Genomic DNA, 26138 nt, shown 5'->3' with positions numbered 1-26138 from the left:
ATTCCCCTTAAGTGTGTAAAAGTATTTTGTTATTCTATGACTGATGTGACAAAATGTGGTGCAAGTAGCCTAGCACACCAATTTAAAATATGGAGCCACTTTTTTGTACTTTAGAGCAGGCCACTTTATTTTTCTCAATTAACAGTCGGTTTTTATTTCAGTAATTCACACCATTTAAACAATAATATATATAACATAGCCTACTTCTGTTTTTGCTTTGTTTTTATTTTCCTTTTTGAAAGATGGAAAACAGAGCAATTCTAAATTAATTGCTTTAGGAGAATATGTAAATTCATTTCTTCCACAAATGACATAGTACATTTTAGGCATTAAGTAAAATACCCTATGATGTGTTTGTGTAGTACAGGACTAATAGTTTGAATCTATGTATTCTATAGCTCACTGATAGAGTTTTAAAAATGTGTGAGACAACATAGGCCTGAATCTATTAGTTTATGTCCAGTACAGTAGACTATTTAACCATTTATGCTATAGTACTATTCACTTGAACTAGGCTGTATCACTTGAATGCAGCCTATTCTGTTTTAACATGTGATTTGATACATTTAACATGAAAATGAATTCAATTCAAGTCAATCCACTTAAGAAAATCAATTGCAAAACAAAAAAACCGTTATGGAAACATTTGGAAACACTTGAAAGCAGATGACTCAATAAACAGTAAGGCCTAAAAATAAATAAATAAAAATAAATAAAAATGTATGTGATGTTTTGTAAAATCATAAAAAGCATCAGGACAGCATGAAAAACACTTAGCTATGTCTGTCACTTAGGAAATATCAGTAAACCGAGGTGTTTTTAGCTGAGGTGCAACATGCAATGTGACACTGAAAGGACTATAGCCTACTATACTGTAGCTGCTGAGGTCTTACCTGTTGCGCTGCCTGGAGCTGCCGAGCTGACGGCCTGCACACAGCACACACACTGAGTTGGACTGATGAGTGCAGGGAGTCGATGCATCAAACGTTGCTGGGGCGTGGCCATCTAAAAGGTGGCCATGGGCAAGTGTGACTTTATAACAGACCCATGCAATGTCAAAGGGATGGAGGCTACTATATAGGACCGGTGGGCTTCAAAGTTGATGAATACTTATGAAGTAATGCCACAGAAAATAAATCTGCTTTAGAGCAAATAGGAATTCCATTAGAGCACTAGTCAGCAGTATTTTCTATTTATTATATGGCCCAATACACAATCGTTGTTTGGGAGAAGTAGCATAATAATTCACGTTATTTTATACATTGAATTGCAGTGTGCGTAAGTGTAGACAAGACTACACTATCATGATAATCATTGAAAGTTGTAATTCTATTCTATTCTATTCTATTCTATTCTATTCTTAAACCAAATAACGTTTTGCTGGTGTTAACTGTAAGACTGGTTGTTGGAGTTGTGTATTTAAAGTTGTATGTCTCTACGAATGGTCTCTACAGCCTGGTAATAGACCTTGTCAGAGGCTAGCGAGGCGACAGGCAGGTGCCTCGGCTATGATGCCACCTGTCAGTCAGTGACAGCGACCCCCCCTCCAGCCTGGAGCACTTGGTTCATCCCACAGACCCACACAGCTTGCTTGGTGTGCTTGGTGCGCGTGATTAGCCGGGGCTGAGGCTCTCCTCCCACTGACAGGTCGCTGTCACGCAGTCACCATGTTATCCCATTCCCGGTGTCTCACCAGGAATTTTGGTCGTTCCCTCTCGGCCATCCGCCAGGTAGGCAACAAGCACAGAGGAAACGTTAATGACCATTGTCACTCGTGAAAGGGTACATCGCCGTTACTGCCACTGTCTTAAGGCACAGCCTCTGCAGCTGTCAGAGCTAGCGTTAGCTAGCTTCTGTGTGCCACGGATAGGCCGTAACATGTAAGCCAAGGACACTTTTCTTCCCAAATCTTTGGTGCAGTCTCTATTAAAGTTGAAAGCAGTGTCCTCTATGCACTTTGGTCTCGTGTTTGATAAATGTCATTGGTGTTTGCTCTGTAGAAGCTACAGGGCCATGTTGGTGTAACGTTAACACACTTATTTAACGTTAGCTAGCAAGCTACACTAAGCGCTAACGTTACTGTATGATTAACTTTAGCTAGCTGCTTAGGGTGCTACAGTAGTTAGCCGACATCAGTAGTTAGCTTGCTGAGGTCATTATGTTGTTTATGTTCATACACGTACAAATGTAACTTGACAACTGTCACCAGAGATTTTGTCATTGTTGTAAATACCTGATTAGGTTTGTCGGCACAAGAATATCACTATATCTAGGTAACCATCACACATATCTTGCAATGCTTGACTGTTTCTTTTGACAGGGGAATAATGTGTTAGCTCGTCGGGCCACGGCAGGTATGTGTGCTTGCTGGTCAGGGATGGAGTCTCTTACATCACAAACATTTCTTGAACCTTTGCATCTGAATACTCGTGCTCCAAGATGTTACTCACCTGCTTCCCTTCTCTTGTTTCCTTCAGCTCTATCAGCTAGCCATGCTATCACTCTCCACAACAATGTGTAAGTATTACACACATCAAACAAATGCCATTTGTAGACACAAGTTGGTTTCAGAATTTGACAGCCTTTAACTCCACAGCTCTGAGGAATGAGTTGTTTGCTGACATTGAAAGTCTTCATCCAGTCACAACTGCCTCACAACAACATTTCATTTTCCAGAGGTGTTGTTAGGATCTTGAAACTTTGGGGGCTTAGCCCATCCCAGAAATCTTTAGATTTTCACCTGATAATTGCACAATTCTGAAGTTATATTTTACTCTGAAATAACTTGAGAAAATATACCAAAAGGTTCTGGTCAGGTGTGTAGGCTTGCTTTCACAACATCTTACCTGCCAACATTGAGCCATGAAAAATAAGGAGATTTTCTGGAGTATTGATGAATGCCCTACCCTCAGCAACCCCCCCCCCGATATAAGCCTACACTAAATTAATAGAATAAATACAAGGATGCAAAGTAAATTACTTTTAAACTAGTCTTAAATTCACAGCTCACAGTAAAATAAATAATGATAACATAAAATAAAAATAAACATACAAAATGTACAAAAGATGTGATCAAAAGTCAGCATCTCAAATTTACATCACTAAAAAAATTGCCATTCACCTTGCTGACTTGCTCAGCCTCCGACACCACTCTCATGAGGGACGTGAATGTTTGCTAATTACCAAGCAGCAGGCTAGCAGCACAGCGGGAGAAAGGGTTAAAAATCGGGAGACTCCCGTGTAAATTGGGAGTGTTGGTAGGTATGCAACATGAAATCAAAGTAAACAAAATTAGTGCAATCTGAGTTCTAATTCAACTTCATTATTAGTTTTATTTTCAGCAGCAGGAGTAAAAACCAAAGAAAAAATAAGAGCCTTGATGTTGTTGAAGTAGTCATATGCTAGATTGTATGTTTTTAGTTTAGTTTAGTTTGAGTTTATTTAATAGGGTCAGTGTACAAAATACATTTGTTATTCTCAAATGAGAACAGAAATATTAGGGCTGTCCCTGACTCAGCATTCTGTCAGTCAAATCGGATTTGGCTGTTCAATACGAATATCTGACTATTTTTTTTGCATATATATAAATCACTTACCCATCTGCATGAGCTTGTTTGATTTGTTTGTTTAATTGGGACTTGGTTTTACGGTATTAATAGGCTGATACTTATACCAAAATAGGCTATATACAAGATACAATCTAATTTTAATAGCCATCGTGAGTGATATCACGATCTATTGGGAGAAACCAAGCAATGCTATATCAAATCAGACATTCAGCACCCCCATATAGCCGGAATGGAATGATCCGTGTTTCATAACCGCATTTTGCGACTATTCGACTGTGAGATTGGTAGTCGAATCAGGCTCCTTCGAACGATCATCAAATTGTTGTCTATTTGGGGTCACCCCTAAAAAATGTGCTTTGCACCAGATTTAGCCACAACCTCATTTCCATCTGTAGTCCCTAGCAAACAACAACAACAATAAAATACACAGTAAAGACCTAACGGGCCCTATTCTCCCACAGGCCTTCGGCGCTAAAACGTGCCTTAAACGCAAAAAAACGTGCCTTGCGCCTGTTTTGGGACGATATCAATATGGCTTTAGGCTGCCAAATGCGCTTTAGGCCGAATGGGCGTGGCGCAGTCCCAGAATGGGCCAAAGTGGGCGTGTCGGCGCTAAATACCGGCGTACTCCTATCTTCCGACCTGCCGTTAATTTAGCGCCTTGCGCCTTTGAAAAGCAGGCCTATTCAGTGGGCCAGTCCCTCCCCTCTCTCCTCTGTCACCCTTCTCTGTGTCACTCTCTCCCTCTCTCCTACTGACAGGAGCAGGCATTGGTGTGCGTTTACCAGTTTATTGTGAAATAAATCCTTCCGCGTTGAGTTACTGTCACAAGCCTGTGTGACAACGCTTCCAGCCTGGGTAAAACAACTCCGTCCGTACCGCTTTGAGGCTGCAGGCAGTCTGACAGGCACAATACGACTGTCTCTCTCTGACTGCCTGTGAATGCCCCAGCATGCAATTGGGTACTAAATTTCGCTACTAAATAGCAACCAAATGAGGCGAAATAGATATAAAAGGTCGATCTAAAATAATGTGTAATGGTAACACAGCCTGCAATTGTAGAACATTTCAATATTGGACCAAATAAATCATCGAAATTAAAACACCACCCTAAGTGAAACATATATGTCCTCCTGGGCCTATATATATCCTTTGTCGATTTAACGTCATTTAGATAAGTGTCAGCGGAACGCGCTTAAGAACGCGCATGTGCTATACTGTGATGTCCGCTCCAATAACTTGGCCCAACTTCACATTTAGTTTTACAATAAAAACACATTTATGCAATGACTTTACATAATGTAGGGTATATTTATGTGCATCATTCTACCTGCAGCAGGGGAGAGAAAACGATATCGTTCTGAACAAACTTTCACCAATATAAAATTAATCTCATCATATAGGGATAGGCTATATTTTTGTAGCTGATGCCTTTAGAACATTATTTTCACTTTGATCTTGCTATAGTGTAGCGTATTTACATGCTTGCAGTATTGAAACTGCAGTTAGATTGGTTTGAGAAGCATAATAATATGGAATAATAGCCTATAATGCAGACAGACAGACTGGATGAAGGGAGGGGGGGGGGCAGAGCGTTTGGCTTTCGTCTGGTTTTGCGGGATCACTGGAATTGGAGCTAAAAAGGCAAGCGTGCAATTCGTTTATTGCAGTTATCCAATGAGCATGACGGTGCATAATTTTACGCTTAAAAGGCGTGGTTGTAATGGTTGAGGCTGCGTCTAGCGCCAGCACGACGATATCAAGTGCGCTTGTCCACGCCCACTGATTTGAGCTGCGCCAGGCGTTCGGCCTAGAAACAGCGCCGATGCAACGATAGGGACCAACATCTCTAAAAAGCATTGTTACCAATGCTTTGTGCAATTTAGAAAATTGATTCCCCCTGCTGTAGCGGTGGTTGCTGTAGCCCCTCTGCCGATCTGTGGAGACCCGTAGTAGACTAGCACATGCTTCCTCCGATACATGTACAGTCATCAGTCGCCAGCCCCTTCTTTTCACCTGACAGCGAGGAGTTTCACCGGCAGGATGTAGCACATGGGAGGATCATGCTATTCCAATGCATCTCCAGCGTCTTTTCATGATGATGGTGGCAATTCTGTCCTGATTGGTCTCATCTCATAGCTTCTGCTTCTATTGTGTGACAAGGGCTCCTTTTGAACTGTGACAATGACAAACTGTTCTCTTCTGGTGTCTCATCTGTCTGTCGCACTCTCCATCTCCTCTGCTCTCTCCTCCTGTTCTCTTCTCCTCTCTCTCCTGTCCTGTGATGATTAGATCATAAACACATGTTATTTATCAATATATTTTATACATAGACTTAACCAATTATGTTTTAACACACCAACCAATATCAGATTATATAAAAGCAAACCATTAATGCACTATAACTCCATCTGATAGGTGCTAAATAGTCATAAATGCTCATTATTCCATAATACAGGCACACAACATAGCAGCACTATTGAGCTGAACAGTCGTGTGACGTCTCTTACCCCGGAAGTGAGTTTCCCATTCATTTTCTCCATTAGACATTTAAAAAAGAAAATCTTATATAAGGAGTTTTAAGGCTGGAACCAAGCCAACCCGTGACCTACTGAAACGTGAGTGACCATAAAACATTTCAGTTGGAGCAAAAACAAAAAGAAGATGGAGAAAATGAATGGGAAACTCACTTCCGGGGGGCAAGAGATGTCGCGTGACTGCTCTATTGGATGCCAGCTACAGGCTAATTATTCAATGCACCCAACAGATGTACATCAATCAGCGTTCTATTTATTGACATTATTTATTTGTTGTAAAGGTGTTCCTTGGAAATACTTGTTTTCATAAATGGTCTGCCTTGTGACAAAAATGTTTGAGAACCACTGAGCTAGTCTCTAGCTAGCTAGAGCCATATTATTCTTCATCAACCTGAGCTTGTACTGTAGATGAGGCAGTGGCACTCTCACTCACACCCTGACTCATCTGCTGCTACAGCAACAGGAGATCACTCTTCCTTCACCTCCTCTAGCCTGGCCTGCACATCTTTGCCTTTGCCTTCATCCTTTGTCTTTTTGAAAAAGCTTCTTATATCCATTCCATAGCCTTCAAGTCTTGCCTTAGTGAATTAGCTCTCTAACTACCACCAGATTCTACCACCACGCTCTCTGCCTCTCTCTCGTGCTCAGACAAAAATGCCTGCGTGCCCAAAATGTACTTAGGTTTTTTTAATCAACAATATCATATTATTTTCAAGGGCTTTAATGCATGATCAGACAGATGAATAGTGTATTTGGATGATTCATAATATAACCATATTTCAGAGTTCAATTGAATGTCTGTGTTTTTACCTTCAGCAAGTGTGATCCCCGGTCCAGCGTCTTCCAACTCCAGTACTTTAGGACGTCTGTAGCATACAGTATGTATCGCCTTGCCTTTGTGTCTGAATCATTAGTCGTTTGCAGCATAGACGCGGATGTGCGGAGTGAACAACCCATTTGCTTTGTCTTGTTTTTGCCCTCTAGGGAATGAAGTTGTCACAGTCAAGACGCCAGCGTTTGCTGAATCTGTCACAGAGGGAGACGTGAGGTGGGAGAAAGGTAAGTCCCTTTCTTTTGTTTTCATACAGATTTGAGCTGCCTAAGATACAGATATTGATACAAATATAATAAGATACAGATATTGGCAAAATCACAAAATGTCTTGCAGCAAGAGATCCCACTTTTATAATTCCCCGCCCCCATGCTGAAACGGTGTTCACTCTTTGCAGCTGTCGGAGACACTGTCGCCGAGGATGAGGTGGTGTGTGAAATTGAGACTGATAAGGTATAACTAATTTAATGTCATACTGTGTTTGTGATGGCTTGTAATTGCCAGGTTTTCCCCGGAAAAGTGAAAGCCTCCCTCTTTTCCCCTAAGCAGTCTTAAACTTTACCTCCAAATGTTCAGTTTTGTTTGCTCTGATTGGCCATGAGTTCGGTAAATGGGGAGAGGTGAGAAAGGTCATGGCAAAACTAAAGTATATCATTTGCCTCTGTTTGTCAATCAATCAATCAATCAATCAACTTTTATTAGCGGACACATAGTCCATAGAAAACAGACAAACTCATATAACATATTTTATATTTATTTTAGGGTGTATTCACACCTATCTCGTTTGGAGCAGTTCTTCCGAAACAGAGAGCATTTTCGGTTCGTTTGGGGAGAGTGTGAACACAGCAATCGCACTCGGATGCGGGACAAAACAAGCGGACCGAGATCGCCAAGAAAGGGTGGTCTCGGTCCGCTTTAAACTAACTCTGGTGCGGTTCGTTTGTCGTGAGAACGTGATCCGACCTCGATCTGACACAACTGCTGTCAGCTGCGCTATGCTTAACTCATTCAGTGCCAATGACGTCGATCGGCGTCAAAGTAAATAGTAACGTTCGGTGCCAATGACGTCGATCGGCGTCAAATGCGTTTTTTGGCGGTGGGACGTGGATCAAAGCCTCAGGCATCTCCTGTACAAATATTGTAGCTATTGAAGGTGTATAACCTATTTTACGGACTCATTAGGTGGCGACAGTGCTCTCCAGATTAGAGAAAGGTCAGGAAAACAGCAGGAAAAAGCCCCTTGATGAAAGAAACCGCTCATGCTGCAGCCAGAGCCATATAGATTGCTCTGGCTGGAGCTGACGTTGGCTGCGAACAGCAGTCAATCCGTGCCCACAACTGAGCCCATCTGTCTCTGCTGTATAGTTTCTCCACATGATTAGCCGCCAGAAAAGCAGCACCCGACGCCGAAGGGCCAAACCATTCTCAGCAATCCGGTTTGGCTTTTCCGTGTCGCGCTGGGAGCCGGCGCACAAAAACGGAGCACTCCGAAAATAGACGCTGGGTGCGTAAGGCTGTGTGTTAGTGTGGGGAGGAGTTTGCAGCTGAGGGGGGGGGAGAGGGGGGTGGGGCACGCAGGGCACCACACAACTACACCACGTCACTACATCAGAAAATATTAGCTTCAGAGTCAATGAATGTGCTTGAAATGCTTCATTTCACAAAAGGCTGAATATCTCAGGTTCTAATTTGAAACGCCTGTTTTTGCTGAAAACAACCTATCTTCTCCGGCTCATAACTAAAGAACGGAAAATGGTATCAATAAACTTTTTTTTGCTGATGATACAATAGAGTCTCCTCGTTCTTTGTGCGTGTTCGGTGTTTACATAGTAATATCACACAATATTCTGTGGGCCTCGAGAAATCACTGAAAATGCTCTGAAACTCTGGCACTGGGAGCGTCCGTTCTCCAAAAGTGGCTGGCACTCAATGAGTTAATGGCCTGAAGAACGACCATTTTTATCGTTTAAAAACAACATCTTCATTCAGATCTTACCCTGCTAGCCGGGCGCTCCTAAATGCAGATCCTGTTTTGGCGACATGTGAAATCATCACATCACATCACATCAGCAGTTTGAACTTGATCAATTTATCTGGTCCCCATTAAATAAATGAAAACAAGTCGTGGTAATCCAACCTATTTTCTGTTTCTAACCCCCATCCCCCTACCCTAACCTTAAAATCTCAGAACGTTACCATTTTACAATTTTCGAGCCGAAATTGTAACATAGCAACGTTGGTCCAAAACGTTGCTATTTTACAATTTTCTGTGAGACTGTGTTGGGTAATCAGAGCCAGCCTTCTTTGTGATAACTTTCTCCCTCTCTCTCTCTCTCTCCTCGCACTGCCCGACGTAGCCTACAATGTAGGTCTAACAAAACGCATTCTTATAATCATATAAAATCTCTGGGAATTATGTTTTCCATCCCGAGAGGCTATTAGCCTACCGGAGTGTCTCCTGGCCAATCCAGGAGGCTTGGCAATACTATTTGGACCGCTTGATTTGTGGCTGTGTGAACACAAACGAACCAAGGCACAAATGCAACAATTGTATCAATTAAAGGAACACTCTGCCCATTTTCAACCAGCTTTGTATCATTAGAACATCAGTAGTATATCAGAAAACTGTAAACTGTTTTGAAGTCTGTCATTTAATTTGACAGTTATTGAGTGTTAAAGTGTGGACCAGTGACATCACTGGTCCACACTAACTCAAATGAATAACTCATTAACTCAAATCAACTCTCAATAACTGTCAAACTAGATGAATGACTTCAAAACCGTCATCTAGTTTGACAGTTATTGAGAGTTGATTTGAGTTAATGAGTTATTAATTTGAGTTAGTGTGGACCAGTGATGTCACTGGTCCACACTTTAACACTCAATAACTGTCAAATTAAATGACAGACTTCAAAACAGTTTACAGTTTTCTGATATACTACTGATGTTCTAATGATACAAAGCTGGTTGAAAATGGGCGGAGTGTTCCTTTAAGTACCTGAATCGTAACAAACAAAGCAAACGACCCAAAGGTGTGAATACACCCTTATACTTTTTTCTTCTTCTTTTTTTTTTACCATTTCAGCATATCGTGAAAGGTTTTTAAATAATAGTCTGCTATAAAACACTTAACACAAATAAATTGTTCTATATTGATGTTTGTTGTTTCGGGACCACAATGGAAATAAGTTTGACGACTTTTTTGTGTCATCCTGATGAATTATTTTCGACTGTATGCTTGTTGGTGTGCTGTATTTTTTGATTTATCAAATAAATTCATTCATTCATAAACATTAATTCAAGGTTTTATATAAGTCTATGCTTCATGCACACATTGGAATTCTAACAGTTTTACTGGAAATCTGAAATCAAGCCATGTTCTTTGTCAAGTATTAGAAATATCCAAGCAGTTTTTGCATTGGCATTCAAAACAAGTGATTATTGCAATTGCCTTTTTCTCTTTTTATTCCTCTCCCGGTCATTAGACATCAGTGCAGGTTCCCTCCCCCGCCGCCGGGGTGATTGAGGAGCTTTTGGTCCCTGATGGAGGGAAAGTAGAAGGAGGAACACCTCTATTCAAGCTTAGGAAAGGAGGTCTGTAGTACTGGATTTGTAAAACAAAAACAAAAAAACATTCACTTTAAGTTAGCGTTTGCTTATCTGTTCACTTCTGTGCCCTTAGCTGCTGCTCCTAAAGCTACAGAGGCTCCAAAAGCCGAGGCCCCTGCCGCTGCGGCCCCTCCACCACCTTCTGCTGCCCCACCTCTTCCTTCCCCTCCCTCGGCTGTGGGCCCCATTCCCACCACTATGCCCCCTGTGCCACCTGTGCCAGCACATGCTATGGCCACCAAACCAGGTTAGTCGTCATCAGACAGACGGTCTGTGTCATGTGAGAAGTGTTTAACTTGACCTGTGTGCTCTCTTCATCGAGGGAACATGATCAATCATTTTCCTGTCTTTCTGTAGACCGTAGCTTTCAGCAATGCTGCTTAAGCCATGTTAAGAGATACTAACTGCTTCTTCGCCTCTTGTCACAGTTTCAGCCATCAAGCCCACAGCCGCTCCAGCTGCCCCAGTGGCCCAGGCAGAGGGAGGGGCTAAAGCAGCCAGGACAGAGAGCAGGGTAAGATGGGGCAAAAAAAATCACCTGGATACCTAAATTATGTGAAGGTGGATGTGATCATGGCTAAAATGTGTAACTTGGTTAACAGAAGTTCAAGAGTTGATGACAATTCATTGTACTGAGGTGTGTTGTCACCCTGTGTTTTCTCTTATCAGGTTAAGATGAACCGCATGAGACTGAGAATCGCCCAGAGACTGAAGGAATCCCAGAACACCGCCGCAATGTTGACTACATTTAATGAGGTCGACATGAGGTAGGAAGTTCAGAATTGGTTGACCTACATTATCAAACCCTCAACACTTAGAGATAATATATCAATTATTTAAAAAAAAAGCAGCTCTCTGCTACATTAAACCACATAAAGGTAAAAAACCAAATTGAGAAAATGTGTACATTTACACTTGCAGTTTGTAAATCTGAATCCTTCCTAACTTGGATAAAAAAAGTATTTGACAAATGTAAATTAGGTGGAAATGTTCAACTATGTGTTTTTTCTAAGTGTTGAGACAACACTTGCACAAAATGGTTATAGATTGGAATCTGCCCAATAGGAAAAGCTTTTTGAAACCAGATAGCCTCTTAAAAGCTGGAATGTAAATATTTGGTCGTAATGCCATCTAAAACGAAGATAAGAATTGTTAAAACAGGTTTTATTAATTTACAAGGAAATGTTGTTGTCTGCACTTGCCCCCTGTGCTGAAGAGGATACTTTGAGGATTTCTTTCCCCCCGCAAATGTGTGGTGTCAGCTTTCGGCTATTCAGGGTTTTCTATGTATCCTAATTGGATTGACATTGACGGTCTGGAGGAAGACTTCCCAGGCTCGGGCTCATCTGTAGCCCAAGAAGCTAGTCAGAGCAGGAGGCTGGAGCATCTGCAGGGGCCCACAGAGACCTGCGCTCTGAGTGGAAGAGCTGCCTCAACCGATATGGGCTTTTATGACAGCCCAATAAGATTTACAGGCTCTAGAAAGTGAAGATTTTTATCGCTTCTTCTCTCCTTTCTCGGAGAGTGCGTGTCTTGGGACGGGCTAATTAGGTTAGCGGAGAAACCCTAGAGCTTCAACAGGGTTAGAGACAGGAAAACAAACAATTAAAAAGAGAGATACAAGAGAAAAATGAGCAATGGTGAAACGATTAGCAGGCCAATGTCAATAGCATTAATTCACCATGACCTGTAACAGCTTTATTTTATAGCCATTAAAAGGAATATATTTCTTTCCCTGTGAATTTGGGACTTGTATCTTTCAGACAATTATTATAATATTTGAAAATTTTAGTTTCAGATAGGTTTAGTATAAACATTTGTTATTTTTTATTAAACTGTCAACCTGTTGCTATCCATGGATTGTCGTATTTTAGTAAATAAATGCCAGTTTTCAATAAACATGGCTCATAAATTGTCAATCTGTTTTGTTTCACACAGCAACAAATCCGTAACTATTTTGAAAACCTCCCATGAACGCTGTATTTTGTAGGGGTGGGAATCACCAGATGCCCCACGATATGATATTATCACGATACTTAAGTCACATTACAATAGTTTTGCGATATGCTAGTATTATGATATTGAGTAATGCGATATTGCGATATATTGTGATTTATTACCTTTTTTCAACTGCAAATTATCTCCCCAAAGGAAAATACTTTGTCACCATCTGTTTTATCTAATGAAATAAAGTTTCTAGTCTGTTCATCTCACTTCAGTTATTTTTATTGCAGCAAAATGGGACAGCAGACAGACTGACCAACACTGTCATCAAAGCCTGTCATAAATGTTGCATGCACTTAACAATTTGTATAATAAAATATCACGATACTTGGCATTCGTGTGATACGATATGTTGCCACACAAAATCAGGGCTCGACGACGTTCACTTTTAAAAGTGGTTGCCGGAGTGGCAACCTGGCAGGAGCTTTTGGTTGCCCGAATAAAAATATGGTTGCCATTTTTAGTCGCCTTATATTTTGAGTAATTAAGATACTATGCAGTCATAAGCTGGCTTAATAATGACAGAAAAGTAAGTATAATAGTATATAGCAGCGATCCCCAAAGTCCGGACTCCGGTCCGCATCCGGACCCAGACGCCGTCCTATCCGGACCGAGCCCTATAACCTACAAATCATTGTATTGAGAATTGTTACATTTCACCGAGCTTTTCTTTTTTAACCGGCACATGCTTTTCTACCCTTTACGGTACTGGTTTAATCTGCCAGGAAGCTCACAGACCAATGCATGCGCTGTAAATCATCACACGTGATGCTACTCAGCCAATCAAATATCCGATTCGATTGTGCCTGTTCCAGTCGGTTCCAGTGCGAGAGAGTGTCTGACACACTGACGGAGTAGAGGCGCAAGACTCTGAGAAACGTGAGAGATAGAAGTCATTTCACATGACGTGCTCAAAAGAAACGAGTACACCGCAAAAACAAAGATTTTGTTTTAATCCGGAGCAGGCAGACTCTTACATGTTCATTCATTGTTCTCACGGGCAGCTCAAAACCAGGCAGTATGTCTCATGTGAAGTGCGATGCGATCCTAACCTGTCTATGAAAGCGCCACACGAGCAAACACACTCAAATCCAGACTGAGGGCACACTCACACATTCACTGCCCAACGCATGTGACGTTTGCATTGCGAACGATCGATAGACAGACAGACAGACAGACAGACAGACAGACAGACAGACAGACAGATAGACAGACAGATAGATAGATAGATAGATAGATAGATAGATAGACAGATAGATAGATAGATAGATAGATAAATAGACAGATAGGGAGCTCACTTCTCTCAAGAGAAAAGGTGGAGTTAAGGGAAGAAAAGAAGATTTTCTTTCTCAAATTAAAACACTTTTAAGATGCACATTTTCCCAAAGCACTCTGTTGTATGTTATTTTTAAATGCAGCCATTATTTTACTTGAAATGAGAAAAGAACATGTATTTATTATTAGTGTAGGCTAGTTATTTATAATTAATCCAGTTAAATATGAAAACTAAATAAACATTGTTGATGTTTATTTTGATTTAACAGTCAGTCGTTGACTACATACAGACATTGTACCATTAGGCTACTGCAATCATTGAAGTAGTCTAAGTTAAATGGCACTGAATCATAACGCAAGCTACGTTACAATGTTCCGGACCTTTGCTTGAGGACATTTTCTCTAACTGGACCTCTAGGAATTTTAATTGAGTGCCCCTGGTATATAGTATAATAGGCCTATTCAGTGTGCGCACCGGGTGTAATAGTAGTGATAATGATAATAATAATAATAATAATAATAATGCATTTGTGTAATTTCGTTTTCTAAACAAATCTTAGTTAGGGGTTCAAGCCCTGAAGGGGCTGAAACCCTATTGTTTTTGTGCCGGTTTATTCTTGTTCTTGTTTTCCATCTGCCCCGACGCAAATTCCCGTGTGTTGGTAAACGGTAGAGACCTGAAATTTGGCCCAATGACAGATATTAGGTGCTAGTTTCTGCTCAAGAAATAGTTTTTGAATCGGCCTCAAGGTGGCGCTATAATCAAAGGTTTTACCTTAAAGGCCATAACTTCCACGCCGTTTGTCCGATTTTCAAACTTTTTCTTGGACATGTTCAGGTGAACCTGCTCTACAAATTTGCCTCAAGGACCCTCAAGGTCTGTCTGGATTTTTTTTTAGATATTTGGAAAAGTTTGGAAAACACATTTTTGACATCTCCTCCTAGACCGTTTGACAGATTTCCACCAAAATCGCCAAGAAGCCTCTCTGGAGCAAGCTCTACAAACTGCCTTTTTGAAATCTTTGAAATCTACTTTAGTTTCGGAGATATTAATCGTTAAAGTTGTGAGAGGGCGTGGCCTCACAGCTAAATTGTCATAACTTCATTATCGATTAAGGAATCTTCACGAAACTTGCTGGAGATGTTCGGAGACCATCACAGACTATGTGTGTCAAATTATGTGCAATTCGACCAAAAGGGGGCGCCATAAACGCCAGAAATGGGCGTGGCCTAACACAAAAAAGGCTGTAACTCCACACCTGTTTGTCCAATGATCGCGAAACTTGGCAGATATCTCAAGGAGGATGTCCTAGACAAAATCAGAAGTTTTGTCATCATTGGTGAAAGTGGGTGGGTCTATGGTGTAAGCATGTAATAGCGGTAAATCAAGTCCATTCGCATAATCGGTTGCAAACTTCTCAGCCTCATCTGGAATGGCATTTCTGACATGCTATTTCGCAATTTGATCAAAAGGGGGTGCTGCAGATGTAAAAAGTGGGCTTGGCCTAACACAAAATATGCCGTAACTTCACACCCGTTTGTAACTCCCAGGCTGTTTCTCCAATTTTCAAGCAACTTTTTAAACTCTCAGGCTGTTTCTCCAATTTTCAAGCAAGTTTTTTCCACAGGTTCACCTGAATGTGCTCTACAAATTTGCCTCAAGGACTATTAGGTGTTCAATTTGCGCAAGGCTTGAACCCCTGCCATCGCTGCTTGCGGCTATATTTATTTTTGGTTTTTATAATGCATTTGCACTGAAAGGATTTGTTTAACTAATATTTGTGAACTTTTATTTTCATATAATTTTTAAGTTATTGTTCATATTGTGCTTATTGTGCACGCGCCTCAAAGTCTGTGAGTCTGTGAGTGCGGACATTGAGATTCGGCCGATGACGACAGTGGTTTGGGGCCCCCACTCTAAGATGTTGCGGGCCCAAAAAGGCCCAGAAGCGGCCTTGGCCCGCCGCCCTGTCCCCGCCGCAATCCCTCTCTCTCTCTCACCCCGTATCGTATGTGACAGGCAAGGGAACTAGTAGAGGAATATACAAGTGGGGGGCAAAACTAATAGGATTTGCCCCCACCTCTTTTCTCAAATTAATTAATAACGTTAGAGCAGACGTAGGCCTACCTCTTGCATGCCTGATCTGATCCGTTCTTTATTTGATCGCTCCAGCAGCAGACGAGGCAGGGATGTAAAGTGTTCCTAATTTTCACAGCTTCATGCTTGGCAGTCGTTTTCCGTCCCGTTCAAAGACGCCGCCAGGGTATTTCACCACTCCCATCGTCCCATGACTTGACAAATTTCCTCGTCTTTTCTTTCTGTGCGGGCGGGTCTTGTTCCTTGTCGCTTGAATTATAATTGCCGCTTGAATTATAATGTATAATGTATAATAATTGTATAATAATAATTATTATTATACAAGTATTAAAACATATTTATTTGGTGTATATTTTGCTGTTTGCTGATGTACATATTTTTTTGCATGTTAAAACGTGGTTGCCACTGTGGCAACCAAAGGCCAAGAAAGGCCATTTTTTTTGGGGGGGGGGGGGGGGGGGGGGGGGATCCGGGCATCCGTTAATGTCGAGCCCTGAAAATAATGTGATACTATGCTGTATCGATCCCCCCCACCCCTAGTATTTTGCAAACTAATTAGAATATCACTTGTCTTTATGTAGCTGTATTTAGTGTGCTGGTTGCACCTAACGCATGTAATTGGCCCATGCAATGATAGGCACTCATGTATGACAGACAGCTTGAACATGCATGTAAAATGTGTTTGATCGAGCAAGAGGCAGTAAGCTGCATTCTCATTTAACATGCCTCTAATAAGAACCATATACTTTCCATGTTTGTGTTTTAAAACCAGCCTAACCCCAATATTGCAAGTGTTTTATGTTGATTGATTGATTCTTCATAACTGGCTGCCTTTTTGTCAGAATCATGGTCACATTCAAGTCAAAATGTTAAGTCTTGTACAATTTCACAGAAAACGGCTCACACAAAAGTTGTTGCTAATTAGCCATTGTGTTAATTTTGTTGCAATTTCTCCACAGCAACATCACAGACATGAGGAAGACTTACAAAGACGCCTTCCTGAAAAAGCATAACATCAAGTTGGGCTTCATGTCTGCATTTGTGAAGGCTGCAGCCTACGCACTGTCCGACCAACCCGCTGTCAATGCTGGTAGAGATTTCTCTTGTAAAGACAGTTTGAATGAGTGTACACATGGTATATCCAGTCACTGGAGGTGCGTGTGGTCAAGAACAAGAGTATCTTCAGTATCTTCCCTTGCCAAGCCTCAAAACCTCAGACTAACTGATTTACTCCCCTGATACTCAATACTCACCCTGACCTGATTTACTCCCCTGATACTCAGTCCTCACCCTGACCTGTTTACACGTACCACAGCCAAGCAGCTTGGTCTTTATTGCTAGACTTTTAAAGAAATATTCTAAAATAATCTCTGGGTTTTACTCCTTGTTTTGTTCTTGCATTAGACGGAAAATGGAACGTGCAGACGTGCTTCAAGAAAATAGTTCTTTGGGGCTAAACTAAACTAATCATGGTTCTTATTATTGTAATACTGTCCCAAACTTTTTTCCATGCATAATTTTGGTTTTCTGTTTGCTCTTTCCGATTCTAGTAATTGATGACACAACCAAAGAGATTGTGTACAGGGACTACGTTGACATCAGTGTGGCTGTGGCCACGCCGAAGGTAAGACAAGCACATTGTACATCAACAGTGTCAGTACTTAATAGGCCACTTTTCTCTAGAGGCTAGCAAGTCCAGTCACATGACCTTTCTCTCTCAGGGTCTGGTGGTTCCTGTAATCCGAGGAGTAGAGGGAATGAATTTTGCTGACATTGAGAAGACCATCAATATGCTGGGAGAAAAGGTGACATTTTAGATTGTTTAAAGTGTATGTTGAAGTCAAATATGTTGTTGTGTTGATGTCTTGATATTAATTGTGGAGGATTGTGTGTAGGCCCGTAAGAATGAGCTAGCTGTTGAAGACATGGACGGAGGAACCTTCACCATCAGCAACGGTGGAGTGTTTGGGTCCATGTTCGGCACGCCTATAATCAACCTCCCGCAGTCTGCTATTCTGGGCATGCATGGCATCTTTGACAGGCCTGTCGCTGTCGGGGGCAAGGTTTGTGTTTCAGTTTGAACTAGACTAGTGCATGATATGATTATACCATGTTAAGTGTGCCAAGACATAATGATGTACAGAAATAGACAACGCATTTAGCCACAGAATGCTTATGTATGGGAACTGGGAGACTTGTCTCAACCGCCTTCTGTCCTCCAGGTGGAGATCCGTCCCATGATGTACGTTGCCCTGACGTACGATCATCGTTTGATTGACGGGAGAGAGGCCGTTACTTTCTTGCGCAAGATCAAGTCCATAGTGGAGGACCCCAGGGTGCTGCTGTTGGACATGTGAACCCTTTGGACCTCCAGGCCCCAACAAATAAACTGCCCCTCACAAACTGGCTGACAAACATTACTGTAATTGCAACTGATTTGTCATTGTATTGGTTAACTAGAAAAAAGGGATTTTTCAGAGAGAAAGTGGGCTGTACAATGGACGTTTGCATCGCTGGAAATTATAAAAGGCTTGGTGCTATTGTGGAGAATGTCTGTGTTTGGTACTGGTCTCTAGATCAAAAGGGATATTGTTTAACGTGTGCCCCATATGCCATTTTCTACATACAACTGAGTAATTTTCAACTTATTTTGAGTTGAATGACAAACTTAGCTAAACTGCATATTATATTATCATTTCATTATTTTTGGTGAGAGAACAAGTTGGGCTACAAACCAAGAAACACGATGTCCTCAGATGTCCAAAGTAAAGAATTCCTCATTCCTGTCATCTGGTTCTCAAAAAATGAGGAAAATTCTGTTTATGCTATGTAAGAAAGTTACTATTTAAGAAAAGGAATGTTTTAAACAATAAAACCTGAGCTGCATTACTCAACTTCAGTGTTGTTTGTGCCGGCCAGCTCCCACATAGGCACAGTCTGGCTACCTAAGATTTTAAGAATATGTCTACAATGAATTCCCGGAAAGTTGGTTCACTTGTGACAGAAATATATGCATATTAGGATATATGCATATGCCAAGTTGAAGTGAAAAGATGCCATTTTTACTCCTGTTTTTAGCTGAACTCTTCACTGTAGGCATGAGCTGAAAGTCCTGTTTTCACTTTCAGCTAAAAACAGGGTGTAAATGATGTCTCTTTAAGTCAACTTGGCCTCTCAGGGCTTCTGGAGACTTGGCTCATGCCAGATGCATAATGTTTTTTTTGTATCCGTTCTTATACATTTGAAAGTTGGTCACCACCATTCACTTCAATTGTTTAGGAGAATGCTGCAACAGTGCTTTGCTGTGAAACTCCAGGACTGTTTTGTGGACTAAAAAAACGTCACCCGTCCTTCCATCGGCATGGGGGTGAGTAGAGAATTACTGAATTTTGTGAACTTCTCCTATAATCTTCACTGATAAAATTTGAATGTTCAGTCTCAGGTCTTCTGTGGGACCATAGCCTATAAACAATACTAATCATCACATAAATAGACTTCCCCAAAGCAAACTCTCAGGGAAACACAGTAAAGATTTTGTTTGTTTTTATTGCCCAATGCCCTTGTTTGATGACAATATTTCCAATGGCAGATAGTCCAAAAAGTCATAATGGTCAGTATTTAAGAAGGAGAGGCATCGGCTTTCATGCATGGTGATAATGAAGTTATGCAGTAGTATTGTACAATATGATGTCAACATTGCATCAAAGTTACCTTCAGTTACTATATCAAGATTCTAGAGTCTCTTTCATAAGTAGAAGTAACAAATCCATTCGTTACACATTTCTGAAGCAACATGGTTCACTGGCATTCTGGTTTACTGTGTCATTCATATTTTGGAAGTGCACCGGAAGCAGTATCCTTTTTGGCCACATGGTGATGCTAGGGCTCTGTACTGGAGGATGCTCATCTTATCTTCTAGCACAGCAGAGCTGGCCTGCTAGCAGCTCAGAGCTTTCCAGGAGACACCGATGAAGAAGGGATGACACTTGATGTCACTCACACCACCTCCTCCAGAACCCAAGCGATAGCCAGCATCAAACTGAAGCAGCTGTAGAGGAGCATACAGTGGACACTGTTGCAACATGGAATAGGCCCTGTATGGGTGGGTGCGTGTTCCAAACCTTAAGACTTACCTCAGTGAGCAGGGCCCTGTATGGGTGAGTGGGTGTTCCAAACCTTAAGACTTACCTCAGTGAGCAGGGATGCAGCTGCAGTGCTCAGGTGGTCGGGGATGAGCAGCTGAGTGTGAGAGTGGATTCCTGCTGGATGGAGCTGCCACAGGGGCTGGAGGCACAGTGAACAGCCAACATCAGAGTATGCAGGAATACATGTACATTTACTTTCATATGGTGCTGAACATTTGTTGCAGAGCCTTTCCTTACCATTCCCGTCAGAAGTTCAAACAGCAAAGCCCCTAGACTCCACCAATCACAAGCTTCTGTGATCTTGGACACCCCTCCAATTTCTGCAGACAACGATGAGCTGGGTTTAGCTTTATTTACAGACAGAATTTCTTGAAAATGCATTTAATTGGCATTATGTAACTTCCTTCATATTCCCATACAGTTGTTTACCTATCCTATAAAATAAGGTGGTTACAGTGTCGCTCACCACTAGGTGGCAGGTTATACCAAAGAACCCAGCCACTGGGCTCAGTTTAGTAGTTTACCTGGAGCACAGTACATCTGTTCCACTGCTTTGGAGCCAATGTCAGACTGAACCTCACTCCACTGGCCAAAAAATGTCAAACACACCTTTCCTGTGAAGACATTATGTTACATCAAAATCATGAGAATTATGTTTTCCTCTTAAAACCTTTTACAGGTATTTGATGCACTCACCATTGCTGGTGAGCAGTACGTTTCTAGGGTTGAGATCCCGACACAGGATGCCTTGCTGATGCAGGCTCTCAACGGCCAGCAGGATCTGTGCCCCCCAGACGCGCACCTCTGCCTCTGGCAGGCCCCAGCAGGTCTGCACGGCCTTGTCTTTGGTCATGGAAGACTTGACGGGGAACCGAGGCAGGTGGCACCAACCATCCACCTCAATGATCTGGTCTTCCCCCTGTCCGTCTGATCCCTCTGATTTCAGGAAAGCATCCATATCTCCTCTCCTGTTCTGGGATGGGGCCCCAGGAGGACCGGAGGGGTACGGGTCACACAGTGATCCTTCCCTTGGAGGTGCCTCCTTCTCTCCAGGACTCAGCAGCTCCCAGGCCTCCTCCACCCCCTCTCTGGGCTGTCTGGAAAAGGACTCCCCTTGGTATTTCACTCCTGTAAAGGCCAGGGAGACCCCTGGATGTGTACCATGTTTCCCTACAGCGCTGTGGCACAGAGAAGCAGCAGGAGGCAGGGAACTGTCTGTGTGGTCAGAAAACACAGCCCTGTCTGTGCTCCTGATGACTACCATCGCCTTCCTTTCCTCTGTGGTGGGACTGCTGCTGTCCTGCTCCTCACCTCGCCTCCTTTCCTCTGTGGTGGGACTGCTGCTGCCCTGCTCCTCACCTCGCCTCTGCTTGTGTGAGTCTGTGGTGTTCTCAAGGCTCCCACTTAAAACGGATCCTTGGTGAGAGCCATTGGTAGTCCAAGGGACCCTGCCACGGATCTGGGTTTGGCAATGGAGAGGAAGATGCAAAATGGCAGGAGAGGAACCAGGACTCATACCATTATTTTCACTGTTTGCTGAACCGGCTGTTCCAAACGAGGTCTGATTTGTATGAGGTACAGTGTGTCCTATAGTGCTATGTAAATCAGTGTCAGTCACTGCATAGGGGTTTATCCTCTCACAGTTGTGTGCTGGATCTGCAGCTTTCCAAGCAACTTCAAAGTCAGAGCTACACTCTAATAGTCCCATTCCAGCTGTCTTTTGATGAAGGTCTGACATGACATCAAGAGCGTGACTGATACGAGCACAAGCGAGGGGAAGAGCGGCCTTTTCCTGAGTTTCAGTGCAGCGCAAACACAAACTAGGGGCTGGTGGATGGATGTCGGCGCTGATGTGTGTCCTTGGCAGACCAGAAAGCAGAGTTGGCCTCTCTAGCCGAGTATGAAATGATGGCGCAGAGCGCGCATTCTGCAGACAACCGGTCTCCTCGATGTAGGAGTGAGTCCCACAGCTCTCCAGCCGCTGCTGAGTCTCATCCCATGAGGTTGGGGAGTCTATATCGTCGCTTACTCTCTCTGGGATGGGGGTCATGCCTGTGCCCCCTCTGTCATTGTGCTGGTAGTCTGTGCTGATGGTGGGAGAGGTGTAGCTGGTCTTTAGCTTGATCCTGTGCTGGCCGGTGCTGACGCATTCGGGGTGCTCCTTGGCCTTATCGCTCCTCACCTTGTGCAGCTTGGAGAAGAGCCTCCCACCTGAGGACAGAGGATGAAGCACTTGATCAATAAACAGTGAGTTAAAGTGAGGGCATGACAGTAATCTCTCCAACTAAAATATGTAGGCTGCATACGTATATTTTGGCTTAACTTGCCCCTGATGAGTTGAGCCTTTCGAGAGGCATGATATGATGGGTTTTGGTCTGAAATTGAAAATGTCCCATCATTTCAGTGATAAAACGTAGAATTAGTGGGGCCAGTTGGCACACTGCCTCAACTTCCAAAACAGTGCCTAACTAATAGAGTGAAACTGTGTTGATTAATTGTGGCCACTAATTAGCCATTTTTGCCCATTTAGTCACCCGCAGGGGTGCTCTTTACACTTCCTGAAAGATTCAGCGCGATCTCATGTAAAATGGCATAGCTGTGGCCGAACACAATTCTGCTCACTCACTCATAGACAGAGACTTTGTATTCTTATTATATTATTATAGGATTTGTGAGTGAAAAATCATGAATGTTTTTTTTTTTTTTTTTTTCTTCTTTTTACGATTTTTTTAATACGCAAATGATCCGTGGTTTTGATCCAATCTTCATGTTGGTTATGGGGTGTGTACCGGTTGTCTTCAAAGTTCACGGGTGTATGTAGAGGAAGCAGCACAGAGCCTCAAACCTCCTTGTGTGTACATGCATAGGAGGCAGCCCAGATTGGGTGTCAATCAATGAATTTTCACTCACAGATTATAGAATGGTTGCCTAGAACAGAGGTTCTCAAATGTTTTTCAGCCAAGGACCCCTTACAAGATAGAAAATATACCGGGGACCCCCTCATTCTGATTTGTGATTTTGGGCTAAGTTTAATTGTTTCCACGGTAACGTGTTTGACTTTTAAATTGATAGGTTTGTTAGATTAGAATATAATCCATGAGCCATTTTAGATTTAAAGCATACAATATTTTCGTTGAACTATGAAGCTTTTGCAAAAAAAAGAAAAGTTTCGTTTCCTGAAAACTTTTCGCGGACCCCCTGGCAAAGTGCCACGGACCCCTGGGGTCATTTGAGAACCACTGGCCTAGAAACAAGGGGTGACTCAACTTCCCCACAGGTTCAAATCACTCTGCTCTCCCCTACCATGTGGCAGTACATCTTGTTACAAAGCTCATTGTATTAAAAAACACTTGGTGTATCTCAAACAAGCTTCAAAATCCACCACTACACTATGGCAGGCCAATGTTAGCAAAATACACAACAGAACTACAAGGTGAAACAGCATTATCCGTGCAGTACAGGCAGCAGAGCAGTTGTTAGGAGCTCACCTTGGACATGTTCCAGATGTAGGTACACAGCGTCCTCGCTCACATAGTACCTCAGCAGCTTCACCATGTATGGCACCCCCTGAGGAATGATGGTTGGCTGGTCTCTGCTCTCCCAGCTCGACTTCGCCAGGCTCTAGAAAGACCGACGCACACGCAAAGCAGTACAGTAGGGCTATTACACTGCTGTGACTAATAGTCTGTCTGCTGCAGACATTTCCATCAAAAATTCATGACTTCTTGTCAACCCATTTCAACATGTTTATTAGATTGTAGTATTTTTTTGCTGGAATGAGTCATCCTTCATTGTACAAAGGAAGGGGGGGATTAACAATGTTTGAACAAGAACATGGTAAAACAAATATACCAGAAAATAATAATCAAAAACCACTACTTGTTTTCCCCTTTTCAGGGAATTTCCTCTTTTTGTTACCATGTCTCTCTGGTTACTGAAATTGGAGGTACAATTGCTTTAGCTAAGAGAGTGAGGGCTTTTAGGCAGATCAATGGAGAAGGATACTCAGGGAGACAGGATGGAACGCGCTCCCATCGACTGGCCTCCCACAGAAGACGGGGGTTGGCTCACTGCCAGACAACAGACCCCAAAACATCTCCCCTATCAGTAGATACGTAGATGTTTTCCTATGGTGCGGTGCTGCATTTATGTCTACTATACTGTATCAGAACAGTGGCAGGGCAACCATTTTCTATTACTGGACTATTTTTGTGGTTGCGCCACAAAAATGGGATTTTCACAATCCCATGTAGTACTGCACGTGTGGGGGACAAAATGAGTAGGCTACTCACTCACCTTTACAACAAATGTCTCCTTATTGACCATACTTTGGACAGTCAGGACCTTTGGAATGAAAAATAACATTTTCAGGCCACCATAGGAAAGTGGATAAATCCTTACGGAGTATAGTTGATCATTTACATATTCATCATGTACAGCAGGAGTGTCAAAGCACAATGTTAAAACTTGAAATGGGAAAGTAGAAGACAAAAACAACATAGGTGCCTTACCTTATCAATCACCCCCACAACTTTACACATCTCCAGATCCTCCACAGGCGAACTCAGGTGTCTGATTGGACGGAATCTTAGGCTGCTGTAACCCTGGTGATAAAAGCCATGGCGGATATTAACTACAGCCAAGCAGAGTGCATATTACAATTGTATTCGTGTTTTTTCTTCTTCTTTTTTCCAATATTAGATATGAAACAGATTAGTCTGTGGCACTGGTTAAACCCCACTCTCTGTCTGTCTGTCTAGTAGGATTTGACGGTTTGTAAATGTAAAAGAGCCACCAGAGACCGGCACAAAGTGACACATTTACTAATGTAAGAAGCAGGATGGGAGGTGCTCCTTCGTGTTCCTCAACTCTCAGGAGTCTAAGCGGCTGACATTTTGATGTGACTAATCCAATATCAGAAGGACATTTGTTAAGCAGAGAGCAGAAAACACTCAAAACACCTCACCCACAGACATCAAGTATTTTCACCTAACTCTTAGACCACAAACCTACTTTTGTAAATGTTAGTAGAAGAAGAATTGTATTACCCCTAAATGAGAGCTTCCCTTCCCTAAGTTGTCCTGCAGATGTGAAATAAAGATTTCTTCTGCTCTCTTCAGATACTGGGTTGTCTTCCTTTTCACAGCCTCCCGGCGATCCTTGTTTGGGTCCACTGTAAGACAGTTGAGCTCTATCAGACACCACTCAACTGCTAGACTAGATAACTACTCACTACTTGGCCTTTGATCTAGGATAATGATGAATAACATGCAGCTACTATTGACACACACACACACACACACACACACACACACACACACACACACACACACACACACACACACACACACACACACACACACACACACACACACACACACACACACACAGACACACACAGATAACTTTGGCCATCAAGCAAATCTGTAACCTTTGTCATGTGACTTCCTTTTTTCATTCTGTGAGTTCACATGTTCCTATCACATGTCTGATGATGAGTGTGTTGCAAGCACGCCTCTTCAAATGCCCTACAGCAGTGGTTCTCAAAGTTTTTCACATGAAGGACCCCTAAAAAATTAGACCACGGACCCCCATTTGATAGGATTTTGTCCCATGGTCCCCCATATGATAATAAGATTGATGCTTTTAGATGCTTTATTACAGAAAGTGTATAAAACCCGTGACAAAAATAGTCATTGTGTTACTTATGAATGGAATTAGAGCGAAAATAATTACCCGACTTTTGGCTGGGGACGCCCTGGAACCCCCTCAAGGACCCCTGGGGGTCCCCGGACCCCCATTTGAGAACCACTGCATAGTATATTCAGTATAACACATAGCCTTGTTATGCTGTTATAATGATGTGGAGGAAAAAAAACAGATGCTAGCCACTTACACTGAACCCCATTCAGCAGTAGATCCACCCCGTTCTTGTAGTAACTGAAAGCTGCCTCATAGTCCTCATTGACTTCTCGGTCCAGTGCCATGCGGATCTGCTTGGCTGCCTCCACCAGGTAGTCTCTCTTTGCCATCGCTGCCCTGGTTCTGACCCGTCAAGGTCCAGATGGG

The 26138-nt window shown here is 42.4% G+C and overlaps 2 protein-coding genes across 2 annotated transcripts; one reads left to right on the top strand and one right to left on the bottom strand.

Annotated features, from left to right (window-relative positions):
• The first annotated feature begins 1619 nt into the window (after positions 1-1619).
• dlst (dihydrolipoamide S-succinyltransferase) lies at positions 1620-18805 on the top strand. The gene is made up of 15 exons (XM_083634004.1): positions 1620-1730; positions 2321-2354; positions 2478-2517; positions 6923-6984; positions 7091-7165; positions 7336-7391; positions 10424-10532; positions 10621-10794; positions 10976-11061; positions 11217-11314; positions 16884-17014; positions 17475-17548; positions 17646-17729; positions 17820-17987; positions 18147-18805. The coding sequence occupies exons 1-15, from the start codon at positions 1668-1670 to the stop codon at positions 18279-18281; spliced, it is 1389 nt and encodes a 462-aa protein (XP_083490130.1). The 5' UTR covers positions 1620-1667; the 3' UTR covers positions 18282-18805.
• A 737-nt stretch (positions 18806-19542) lies between these two features.
• On the bottom strand, positions 19543-26101 carry rps6kl1 (ribosomal protein S6 kinase-like 1; the record flags this gene model as incomplete). The annotated part of the gene is made up of 10 exons (XM_083633999.1): positions 19543-19972; positions 20113-20208; positions 20307-20389; positions 20594-20683; positions 20766-22280; positions 23558-23690; positions 24366-24413; positions 24581-24673; positions 25118-25242; positions 25966-26101. The coding sequence occupies 10 exons, from the start codon at positions 26099-26101 to the stop codon at positions 19862-19864; spliced, it is 2430 nt and encodes an 809-aa protein (XP_083490125.1). The 3' UTR covers positions 19543-19861.
• Between the last annotated feature and the right edge of the window lie 37 nt (positions 26102-26138).

The sequence above is a fragment of the Poromitra crassiceps genome (assembly GCF_964638095.1).
Source record: "Poromitra crassiceps genome assembly, chromosome: 3".
Taxonomy (NCBI): Eukaryota; Metazoa; Chordata; class Actinopteri; order Beryciformes; family Melamphaidae; genus Poromitra; species Poromitra crassiceps.
This window is presented reverse-complemented; position numbering and strand designations above follow the sequence as displayed.